At 28.9% G+C, this 13,206-nt stretch overlaps 1 protein-coding gene across 1 annotated transcript; it reads left to right on the top strand.

Annotated features, from left to right (window-relative positions):
• Positions 1–2,069: 2,069 nt before the first annotated feature.
• Positions 2,070–3,758, top strand: LOC137821416 (small ribosomal subunit protein eS1-like). Its single transcript, XM_068626002.1, has 6 exons — positions 2,070–2,148; positions 2,234–2,339; positions 2,542–2,679; positions 2,774–2,959; positions 3,187–3,387; positions 3,505–3,758. The coding sequence occupies exons 1-6, from the start codon at positions 2,090–2,092 to the stop codon at positions 3,598–3,600; spliced, it is 786 nt and encodes a 261-aa protein (XP_068482103.1). The 5' UTR covers positions 2,070–2,089; the 3' UTR covers positions 3,601–3,758.
• Positions 3,759–13,206: the final 9,448 nt, after the last annotated feature.

The raw sequence follows: 13,206 nt of genomic DNA, 5'->3' as shown, positions 1-13,206 counted from the left end.
TGAATTTTCATTTTTAGAATAAATAACATTTTTAAAATTTTAAAAGTGTATAGGGTGGAGGTTAAAATTTATTCACATTCAGGAATTCCAGTTAAAAGAATAGGTTTTGCTTATATATGTTTGTAATTGGGCTAATTTGGAGAAAAGTCTTAGGTTGAAAAAATATTTAACTAAAATTAGACCTCTGAAATTCAATTATAACTCACGTAGAAACCTATCTCACTCTTAAAATAGTTTTCACATTATTGATCCACATATAATAAGTGAGTTGAAAAATCTCTAATCCTCATATATCTCACACAAAATGAATTAGAGTAAAAAACTACAATATTAAAATAATATTTTAATAATAATTTATTAAGAAATTATAAAAAAAAAACACAAAAACTATTTTAAAGTTTTTACCCCTTTTGAAACTTTATTTAAAAAGTTATTCTAAAATGTAAAAAAAGGATTACATTTTTTTCTCGAACCTGACTATAATTTTTTGTTTGATGTGTATGAGTTTATATTATTAGTGTTATGTGTGTTTTCCTACAAATTATTATTTATAATATTATATAATATTTATTTCTTTAATTATAAATATAACTTACACAATTATTAAAACATATTAATCAATAAATTTAGTAATTATTAATGTTTATAATTATAATGAGATTTATTTTATGATATTGATTTTCACAATGTTAAACCAACATAATCTCGTACTTTAAATGGGCAAAACTTTCCTACAACATACAAGCTCCCACTAGGGACACAACTCTCTCCATATTAGGTGTTGAATGAGAAACCACTCCTTTATGACTTGACTACTCATAAGAATCTAGCTTAAAAATCTACAAGCTATGACAAAGATCAAACAACTTTTTTGCACCAACTAGTTACAACAAGCAGAAGCTCACATGAAACAACTAGCATATGGTAGCCGTAAAGACTACATTCACAACATTACCTTGCTTTAACATAAAAACCACTCGAAACTGATTCCCATGTATACCCTTGAAGGCAAACTTATTGTTTAGAGGACATGTATTTGATAGCATAATAACCAGCATTTTTTGTAAAGAATAATATTAAATAGGGGTATTTGGGATCCTCCAAACTCTATACATAAAAAAATACATACAAAGATCATTTCATGTGACAAAGTAAACTATAAACGAATATAAATACATTACGTGACTAACTTACACAATATTTTAGTTGCCACACACTCTTATACTACTCTACCTACAAAAAGTCAGGTCCTAGAAATCAGTCTATATAATGTGCTTTGAAAGAATAATTGATTTTTTAAGAAGTGAACTTAAAGTCTAACTCAATTTTACAAAACTAATTTATAAGATTAGGTTTGGCTCCTCTTATATACAATAAATTGATCTTATTTATAGTTGATGTGGTATCTCCAACACACTTCTCTCATGCCGCCTAAATGAAACTAAATGGATAAATGGTCTGAAATCCGATAGCAAGTAACATAATAAATTCAACTTATTAGATTAGACTCTATCAACTTAAGAGGTAGACTTTAAACTTAATTTATTATCATTAACGGATATGAAAATCATCCTTATTATGAAAACAAGGGACTTATGTTGCTATATATTGTTTTTGTTATTCCAAACTTACAAATAAGGAGTACATTGTAATATATATATATATATATATATATATATAAATATTGCATTAACGAATTTTTAGTTTAATAGTTAATTGTGTAATTACACTAATAAAATAATTATTGAATTGTTTTTTGAAATAGAGAAAAATGGCAACAAAATTTAATTCTTAACAGCATGTTACTGAATAAAAAGAAGTATATTCTTTTAAGAGAAAAATAATTTATTGACAATGTAAAATAATTATTTAATTACAAAAATAATATAAATGATTTGTTGATTTTTATAATAATTAATTGAAGAAAATGACTTGTGATAATAACTCCCTATAAAGCGTTCAACATTTTCCTTAAATTCCTATTTTAAAGTACCAGCACCAAAAAAAACTCATAATATCTTTTTCCATCTTTATATTCTGAAAAGCTGTTTTTATTTTGAGTGAGGAAGCTAGGGTGTAAGTGGTGCAAATGGCAGTGGGAAAGAACAAAAGGATATCGAAGGGGAAGAAGGGTGGCAAGAAGAAGGCGTTAGTGCCCATTCCCTTCATCTCTTAACTTTCACCTTTTTTCTTCTTTCTTTTTCTTTAACTCTCTTTTCGCTTTCTTCTTCAGCACTGATCCTTTCACCAAGAAGGATTGGTACGACATCAAGGCTCCTTCTGTGTTTCAGGTCAAGAATGTTGGCAAGACTCTCGTCACTCGTACTCAGGGCACCAAGGTATTACATTTTTCTTTTCTTTTTCTATCATTTCTCGTCAATTTCCTTTTACATTACGATTCAATGATTCTTCGCTTATCTGCATCTGTTCTCACTAACATATAGTAAAATTCTGTATGGATCCGTGAAACTGAGAAAACTAAAATATGAAACCCTAAAAAGGTTATATAGATGGTGACATGATAGCTATTTTAAACTACAGATTGCTTCGGATGGACTCAAACATCGAGTGTTTGAGGTCTCACTGGCTGATCTTCAAGGTGACGAGGACCATGCTTTCAAGAAGATTCGTTTGAGGGCTGAGGATGTTCAAGGGAAGAATGTTCTGACGAACTTCTGGGTATGAATATTATAGTGGCGGAGCCTCTTTTTTGGTACTGTTATTGACTTGCATTATGTTAATCATAGTTAATGCTGTATCTCTGTGAATGTAGGGAATGGATTTCACAAATGACAAGTTGAGGTCATTGGTGCGAAAATGGCAAACTTTAATCGAGGCTCATGCGGATGTGAAGACCACTGATAATTATACTTTGAGGATGTTCTGCATTGGGTTTACCAAGAGGCGTAGTAACCAGGTGAAGAGGACCTGTTATGCACAATCGAGCCAAGTTAGACAGGTATAATCACTGTTAATTGAATCTCTCTCTGAATATCGAAAGTACCTAAGAGAATATCAGAAAAATTTGAAGGATGCGAGCTTAAGTTATATCATCATCTGTTTCTTATATTGTAGCAATTACTAGATTCTCTTTCTGATCTTGAGAATTGGAATGTTTTCTCTGTTTTTTAATTGGAGGGTGATGTTGTAGATTTAATTGCATAAAACACACCTTTGTTTTTTCAGATTCGAAGGAAGATGAGGGAGATAATGATCAACCAAGCAACATCTTGCGATTTGAAAGAACTGGTCCGTAAGTTCATCCCTGAGATGATTGGAAAAGAGATTGAGAAGGCAACGTCCAGTGTGTATCCTCTGCAGAATGTGTTTATTCGTAAAGTTAAGATCCTGAAAGCCCCGAAGTTTGATCTTGGGAAACTGATGGAGGTACACGCTTTTTATTAAAAAAATTACTTACCCTGTGTTCTTATGTGTCAATGAATGTTTCAATGAGTTAATGATTATTGTACTACATTAATTACGTTATGTTTACAATCCTTTTAGATTCATGGAGATTACTCAGAAGATATTGGTACAAAAGTAGAAAGGCCTGTGGACGAAACAATGGTTGAGGGAGCCACTGAAGTAGTTGGAGCTTGATGATAATGCAATTCTGTTATTTAGAACTGATATTGCTTTTTATTCAGTTTTGTTGACATTTAGAAACTACATTTGTTTCTAGGCCAAATTTTCTTGTTGGTTTATTAGTTATTTTGTTGTCATCTCCAATAAATAACTCGTTCAATCTTGTTGGTTTATTAGTTATTTCTCAAGATATTTATGTTGCATATCATAATTAAACTTCTACTGACCCATAATTGCTTTATTTCTTGCACCTTTTGTGTATACATTTTTTGCATGGAATTATTTTATAACTGTTATTACTAACCACCTCACGTGTGCTTAGAACCTCGATTTATAAGAAAGTGTTGATATATTTTTGTAACATACTATTATCAATTAAAATTTATATAATTAAAATTTACTAAATTAAATAAAAACAAAATGTCCGAACTTATTTTTGATAAATTTTGTTTACGTTGGGGGAGGGTGTTAACATTTTTTTAATAGATAATTATAAAGTTGTCATTTTTATAAGTGCTACTCTTTTATGAAAGACCTTAACGTTTGTTTTTTTCAAATTTGATAGTTATTTTGGATTTCAAATTTAAATATTTTCATATTCTCATTTGTTGACTGTTTTTATAGTATTTAGTTTTTTTTACTATTAATTGCTTTTGAAATCTAATTACAACTTTAAGCATACTAGTTTTATATATCTTCTATTATATGGTGAAAATATTATTTTATTGTTTTTATTTTCTCTGTTTATTTTCATTAAAAAAATAAAAGCAATAAAAAAAACAATACAAAGTAATTTTTTAAATTAAAATTGTAAACAAAATGATAAAATATATTTTCATCAATAGCATAGCACCATTTCAAAAGTAAAAATTAAAAATTAATAATTAATAATTTTAATTTTGAGTGCATTAAAAAAATAAATATTTTTAATATTTAAAATAGTTATAGTTATTAATGAATAAAGAAATGAGTTTTTACAAAATAATAAATTAAAAATATTTACTTTAAAAAAATATTTAATAATGAAAAAAATTAAAAATTAAACCTTACAAAAACATAACAATTAATATATAAACATAAATTAATATTTATTTTTATTATTATTGATGTAATCATGTTAACTTCAAGTAAAAAATACATGACATAATTATAAAAAAAATCAAAGTAAAAAAAAATTAATGCAAATACTACACATAATATAATGTTTAAAAATGAGAAGAAGAAAAAATATAAAAATAAATAAATATAAAAACAGGAACAATAAAAATAAAAACAGAAACATAAATAAATAAAAAATACAGAAAAAATAATAATAACTAAAAACAGAAAAGATATAAAATAAATACAAAACAAAATAAGATAAAGATAAAATATATAAAAAAATAAAAGGTATAATTACTTTTTTACATTTCAAATATTAAAATTTATTTTTGTGTTCGTTATTTTTAATATTAACAAATTTCATTTTAAAATTTATTTATTTATTTTATGCAGTATCATTTCCCATATATAACTATAGTTTAGGCGAAGCAATTTGATATTTTTTATACCTGAAAATAAAAGTAAATTTTAAAAAAAAAATCTCATTTACGTTAATAATTGCAAATATATTATATTTAGCCCAGAAAAATGATAAAAGATGCTATCCTATTTTTTATTTAATTTTTCGTTACTATCGATTTAAAGATGACTTGAATTAATAAATATAGCAAATACTAAAGCTTTTAATAGACATACATTTTCTTAGGAGAAGTATTTATATTACTGTAAACAAACAAAAAATAATTATTGGAAACACATTTTTTTATGATAATAAGAAATAAAAATAGAATTAATTTCTCTAATAATTATTAAAATAAAAACACATTCTTTTAAAAAAAATTTAATATGATTTCGTTATTAGTTTTCTCACATTTTTATGAATTTATATATTTTTACTAATTAAATAAATTATAAATATATATATATATAATAATATCATTATTATTATTATTTTTCTTACAATGATAGTTTATATTTTATTAAAACCTGTAAAAGAACGGGTGGTGGTGGAATGGTTAAAACCCAAAATTTTCTTTTAAAAATGGATATATGAAGAAATGGAAAAATATTTTAAAAATGGATTCTAAGAATATTAGAGGATGCTATTTTTTATTTTAATAAAATAAATTTAATTTTCATTCAGTATAAACTTTTGTCGGTTATTGATAAATTAAAAATATATTTGATGTGATCTTAAACTATTTATTATATGAAATAGTAAAACCATTAGTAATGTTATCATATGAGTGGAATTCTGAATTAGCCAATTCTGCGCGGCGGAGGACCGTCATAACCTTCCTTCCCAAATGAATTTCCAATCAACTCCACGCCGACGACAGTAACACTAGCAACGGTGAATAGAAGAGAGAGAGAAAAGGGGAACAGAGAGAATGGTAAAGAGAGAAAGAAGAGATATAATTTTTTGTAAAACTCTACGTCTTGTCTCATTTCTACGCAATTCACGACGTTCGGAGGCAGCGCCGGAGAATTCGGCAAGGCTGTTTTGTTAGAGTACGGAACTCTAAATCGGAGAGAAGGTGGAGCGGTGGTAGAACAAGGAAAAGAAGAAGGGGGAATGTGAGGGTTCTTGCCAAATTGGAAAGTGATGGAGTGGCGATGAGCGATGGTGATGGTGACGGCGAGGGTGGGGGAGGGAGAGGAGCACAACCACGACACCATTGATGTAGTGAGTGGGTAGTGTTTAGGTGATATTGAAGGGATTCAACTGCCATGTCAGCACACCTAATCTTGAAAAGTCACATTTCTCAATTTCACATTCTATCACATAATAATCAGTATTTGACGTCCGTAAGTTACCACTTAATAGAAATGATCAATTTGTATATATTTAAAAAATATAAGAATCAAATTGATTTTTTTTAAAACTACTATACTAAATTGAATATTGACCATAAATGTAGGGACGAATAAGATAATTATACAAAAAATAAAAGGGTATTTTGGACATTAAAAAAACCATGCATTGATGGTTTCAAATTTTGCAAGTCGTGGTTCAAGTTGATGGAACTTTCTTGTATGGGAAATATAGAGGAATGTTATTGGTCGCAGTTGCGCAAAATGGCCGAAACAACATATTACCAATTGTCTTCACCATTGTAGAAGGTGAAACTGCTGATGTTTGGTTCTTTTTCTTGCGAAACCTACGAAGATATGTCCAAAATACCCTCTTGAAGAAGATGTGGTCTGCGTCCAATTGGTTTTCTTTATAAGCAAGTTGGGTCTTTATTTTTCAAATAAACCCAGGAACGTAAAGTTACATTACATTTAGGAGTGTTGGCAAATTTTGGTATGACTCTTCCCAATTGCCATATACATTTTCTATGGCCAGTTGTTTTCCTAGCCATGCCTTTTTATATGTGACTGTATACCCCAAGGATGACTTCATGTGTGCTATTATGGTTGACACTGGTGTGGAAGGGTCAGCTTGGATCATTCGATGCCCCAACTTAGTGGTATTGTGAGATCATAGTGGATACTCAGGTGTGAACACCTTCCAACTTCATAATTTCCCACAATTGATTCTTGGTTCGCAAAATCAGTCTACACCTCCATGCGCAATCATCATGAACACATTGAACTAGGAGCCTTGATTGATTTGATGATGACACCTTGTACGTGCAATGATTGATAATGTGGAAACGATTGATGGCATTTTGAGCTTCTTCCTTGGTGTTGAACTATTGCCCAACAAAAAGTGTCCCTCGAGGATACACTATTGTGTCGCGATCAAAGGCATTACCAAATGTTGGGTCATACATAGGTGGTTCAGGTGGAAAGTGCAAAAAATGCTCCGGTGGGACATAGGAAGAGTTATGTTCATGTTGTTGATTGTTTGTAAGGTGTGCATGTGGTTCTTCTGGCTCCTCATCGTCAGCAGTTGCAAGTATTTCTTCATCCTCACTAAAAGGATCGAAGACTTCATTGGGAAGACCAACAACCCCATGCTCTCTTGGTGGTTCTTGAGGGAGTTGTTGATTTTCGTGTTTGCCTAGGCTGATATATGAGTCACTTAATAGTTGGGTATATGACTGCATGTCTTTTTCCCATTCCCCAAGATGTTGATGGGTGGGTTCATTTATATCTAATGAGAAAGGGTGTGGTGCTTCATAAACAATAGTTGTGATAGGTGGTGGTATGAAGGTTGAACTTTTTGTGATTGTTCAAAATGAATGTTTAGTGAAGGAGAGGAGTGTGTGGGTTGACATTGTGATGATGAAGATGCAAACCTCTCAAATGTGACGTACACTTCGGGTCTGGTTTGTAGTTGAATGGAGTCGTAGATGCCAAAGAACGCCTCAACATCATCATCCTCGGTCATTTCGATGGCAGTGTAATGACTTACCCCTCCACCAAGTCTAGTCGGGTAGCGGAAGTGAATTGTTGCGACCCTTTCTTCTGCTTCCCTATACAGGTTTCTAAGGATGACTTCTTTCATTCTTTGTAGGGTCATTCCCTTTTTTATAGCAACAACTTTTAGTGTCATAGAACTAAATGTACATCCTTCAATGAGACATTATTTCATTGATCCATCATAGTGAACAATAACATATAATGAAGTCATTTGTTGACAACAAACAAAATGTTGGGTGTGTAATATAAAAGGAAAAATGGAGAAATCAAAGATGTTGGGTGTGACATACTTATTTAGTATCGCCTTATATCTCTTATCTTTATCTTCTTTAGATTTGTTTTTATTTTTTTATATCTTTTATCTTATTTTGTTTTGCCTTTATTTGATATCTTTTCTATTTTTAGTTATTATTTTTTTTCTACCATTCTTTATTTATGTCTGTTTTTGTTTTTATTTTGATTATTGCTGTTTATTTATTTTTATATATTTTTCTTCTCATTTTTAAACATTAGCATTTTCATTAATTTTTTTTAGGATTTTGCATTTATGGTAGACACTTTAATATTATTTATGTGTCCACTACTAATTAATACTAATTGACTTTGATTTTTTTTTATAATTATGTCTTGTATTTTTTACTTAAAATTAACATGATTACATCATCAATAATAATAAAAATAAATACTAATTTATGTTTATAAATTCAACTTTTATGTTGTTGTAAGATTTAATTTTTTATTTTCTTAAACTAAACATTTTTAATTTATTATTTTATTTTATTTTTGTAAAAAATCATTTTTTTTATTTATTAATAACTATTTTAAACATTAAAAATATTTATTTTTCTAATGCATTCAAAATCAAAATTATTAATTTTTTTTTTTATTTTTTTGTTAGATAAAAAAGTAAAAACAAAAGAATGTTAAATAAAAAAAATAAAATAAAAAAGTAGTAGAAAAATAAAAGTGTAAATAAGTGAGTTTTTTTTTTTTTTATATCTGTGAAGTTACTTACTCATCGTTTTAGATTTGAATAATATCATATCGTGACTTCCGACAATCTCAGTTCAGCACCTGTATGAATTCCTATAATCAGACAATAAACCATCCAAGTCATGCTCAAACTCATGCACAAAATAATCAGTTAAGGCTGGTGCACAACGATTTAATTCCATTTTTGAACGAGAGGTTAAAAAATTCAGTGACAAATCTTAACTTTTTATGGTCATGGGCAACATTATCATTTAAGTTTTGCCTTTTTTTTTTTACATTTTCGGTATTTTTGTGCAGATAGCCATTCAAAATAGTACTTCATCTCATTGATCATTCATAACATTACACATGGATAAAAGTTCATATTGTATTTCTTTTTTAATCATACCCTTTGTTCCCATTTCATTAACCATAAAAATAGGACCAGTCATACCTTGCCATAAATAAGTTAGCTTATGCTTTAAGTTTGAGGGTTGAATGTGGCCAATTTAAAAGACTAAACTCTAAAAGTCTATTTGTAAACTTTAGTAAAATGTTTAACAAATCTAACCATACTTAATAATATATTAATAAGCTTAAATTTTTATGTAAAGGGATTTAAGGTAAGGTAAAAGCATTATGATAAAAAAAATCAATACAAAAATAAGTTAATGTTTAACTAATGTTTTTTTTATAAAAAAAAAAAAACACTTCACTATTTTTTAGCATATATACTTAGCCTTAGACCTAACATAAACAATGTAATAAATAAAAGTACACTCTACTCTATTTAGGGATGACAATGCAGGTTGGTCCACGTACATACTTATTTTACTTACCCGTCCCTCATAAGAAGTAACAAGCGGACTTATGGACCAGTCTGCATAAGAATTTTTTTTTCAAAATTTAAAATTTTATTAATAATAAAAAAAATATTCCTAATACTGAAAAATTTAAATTTTATTTGTGTTTTAATTCATTTAATTAAGATAAAAAATATAAATTTAAGTATGAAGGTTATTAATGAAGATAACTAATTTTTTAACTGTTCTATTGAAATATCTTCTTTATATTATTTTTTTATTAACAAAATTTTAAATATAAGATTTTACTTAAAACTAAATTCACTATCACTCTTAATACTAACTCCTTTAAATAATTAGAATAAAACATTTCTTTTTTTAGTACATTAAATTCAATATCTTTAAAATAAAATAAATGTCACACTACAATAATGAATGAATAAGATATACTATCTTTTTTTCTTAAAAAAATTTAAATAATTATTTTTTTATTTACACGGAGTCCATGCGGGCTGTGCATTACGCAGGGCAGACCAAAGCCCGCACTTTATGGCAGCAAACAGCGGACTCCCGCATTGCCCGCATTGCCACCCTTACCTCTCTTAAGATACCTAATTTGAAGCCGGTCCTTCTAACTAACTCTAGACATGTTTACTTTAGAGAAATAACTCTCACTTGTTTTCTTTGCTTTGAAGGAGAAGGAATTCTTTTGCAAAAATTATAGCTTAATTCACACAAGACTGCTTCCAATAATGACTTTTCAATGATAATCTAAACACTGTACTAAAAACCGTTAGAAGTACTTTTCAAGGTGCATCTGGTTAAATGCCACAATCACAAGGTAAATCTGTACAATTGATGGTAAAGGACCTTCATTTAAATTCAAGCTAAGTTACAAAATGATAAGAAATGGATTACTTGGTTGGCTTAAAGCATGTTTGTTTTTCCATTTGAAACGGGATTGAAGGTCCATCCAATAAATTTCCCCTTTCAGGTCCAGGAACCTCGAAAAGTAGTACGTCTAAATAAACATACTTAAAGTTATAATCCATTCTTCCTTTCAATATCCTCCTCTCCTTTACTTCGATTGGGGTGCTGCAGCAAATAAACCAAAAGATTAATAAGCCACAACAATTACAATATATGAATGAGAGTCTTTAACGAAAATTAAATTAAGAATAAACATTTAAAAGCAAATACCCTAGTTTAGGAGAACAAAAATTTAAAAAGTAGAATAAGAAAAATAAGCAATAAGGGTGAAACAAAAAGTAAAACTACAAGATTTTCCAAAATGGTAACAGCAGTATGCCAAAAACTTATGGTCAAATATGATGAGATGGAGAAATCACAAGCTTACACAACATAAACATGTCCACCCCAGCCACTTAAACAATCTCGATCGACAGATGATTGCAGTGCTTGGGAGATAGTCTCGAACAATTCCTCTGGCTCCTGATTCACAATTAAGAAACCAAGGGAACATGAATAATCTTTCTTCTCAATAAAGATCATGAAAAAAATTGTTTTTTAAATATCTTTTAAAGTTTCAAGAATATATCATAAGATGATAATCGGTTAGAACTTGGGAAATCAACTGAACAATTGAGCCTTTATTTCTAACGAGTGTTTGTGTTGGGCCTATCGTGTCACCCACTATCGGACCACCCATAATATATAGTCCCACGCACGAGTTGGCAGTCTCGGCGTGAGGGGTGTGTTGGAGATCCCACATTGACTAGAGGGGTGTGTTGGAGATCCCACATTGACTAGAGGGGTGTGTTGGAGATCCCACATTGACTAGAGATTAGAGCATTTCATAGTATATAAGTGGAGTTGAGTTACACTTAAAGTTCACTTTATCAATAGCAAATTTTATTTAAATCCCACAATCCGTTACTATACTACTATTACAGAACATCTTATTCCATACGACAATTTGTCCCTATATTTAGGCATATTACACCTGATGCGGCATTTTGTAATTGTTAAAATCTGCATGAAAAGAATCTTCAACATCAAGTACACATGCATATGCAAATTGCAATAACATTTTTTATTCATATGTGCCCCATGTCTGCTACCAACAATAAAAACGAAAAAAAAAAATGACTTGCTGATTTATGTGTAGTGTGATAGAATGATTTGATGTCTTTGCTGTAAATGCGAAATGGAGTTTCCTAGTGCTACTATCGACAAAATATTTTATTACAAGTGTTCCAGATACAAGTCTTATCACTTTTCCTATTCCAATACATAACATCTACTTCAAATTCGAGCCAGCATCTAATAGTCAAACGTACCAAGCTCTATGGTAGAAGAACAACTGTGAGACTTAAACAGCTTTTATAAGGACTTCTGTATTATGGATGGCTATCCCACATCAAATAGTATGAGATACTCAGTGGAGTATTTAACTGTTCGGCTTTCTTCCTTAATAGCTAGCTTTTGTAGGTGGGTTTCCCAAGTACTTATCAATTGGTATCAAATTAAATATCTACCAATTAATGTAAAGTAAGAATATAGAATGTTTATTTATTTTACGAAATAAAAAGTATAAAGAACAGACTCCTAATGGAATTCCTTTGTATATAAAGACACTGCCCTTCCAAAGATTCCATCTTTAAAAGATGGATACTAGAATACTCCTTCCCGATTATTCTCAGAAAAACTATAATACCCAACTCCTTAATTCTGCCAACTACCTCCTTACACATAGTGGTTCCCCTCCCCTCTTTTCCTAAAGGCAGGAATAATATACATACATGAGAAATTCCATTTAGCATAATTGGAATACTGTAAGTAAAAATCACAGTTTGTTATTTAAAATTTAAAATTGCAACAAAGTCTTATATTTATTAATAACAAAAAAAAAACATGTTATCACGTGATATCCGAATTATTCTTATCAAATAAAGCATATTCTCTTAGTGTACGGTACATGAATGGTTTAGATTCATTTTGGTAAAATTTGTATGTTATTTGTATCTTTCTATATGTTTACAAAAGGAATTATATGACATGGTAGAACTTCATTTGTAATAAAATAAACATTTTAAATGAAATTCAAAACCGGTAATAATAAGTAATTCAAATTTCATTGTACATTTTAAAATATTAAAAGAATAAAGTTTTTTTCACACTAGTAAAAAATAATTCTTCTACAACTATATTTTTTTAATAACATAATATTATTTTTAGGTGTAAAATGGATGAAACGGAAAAAACAAATATCATTGTTCATATTAAAATCAAAATCTAAGGTTATGTTGTTATTTATAGAAAAAATATATCTTGATATCAGTTTTATTCACTTAATATCTAAAAGATTATTATTTTATTATAATAATGTTTTATTTTAAAAATATTATTAAATAACTATTTTTTAATATTAAAGATAATAATACTTTATGTTTCATCCACTTAACATTAAAAA

The sequence above is a fragment of the Phaseolus vulgaris genome, chromosome 9, assembly GCF_000499845.2.
Source record: "Phaseolus vulgaris cultivar G19833 chromosome 9, P. vulgaris v2.0, whole genome shotgun sequence".
NCBI classification, from domain to species: Eukaryota; Viridiplantae; Streptophyta; class Magnoliopsida; order Fabales; family Fabaceae; genus Phaseolus; species Phaseolus vulgaris.
This window is presented reverse-complemented; position numbering and strand designations above follow the sequence as displayed.

Excerpts from the sequence above, each read along its gene's own strand:
- LOC137821416 (XM_068626002.1), top strand. The coding sequence starts at position 2,090 with ATGGCAGTGGGAAAGAACAAAAGGATATCGAAGGGGAAGAAGGGTGGC. Across the intron at positions 2,149-2,233 it reads AAGGGTGGCAAGAAGAAGGC|CACTGATCCTTTCACCAAGA; the intron begins GTTAGTGCCCAT and ends TTTCTTCTTCAG. Across the intron at positions 2,960-3,186 it reads AATCGAGCCAAGTTAGACAG|ATTCGAAGGAAGATGAGGGA; the intron begins GTATAATCACTG and ends TTGTTTTTTCAG.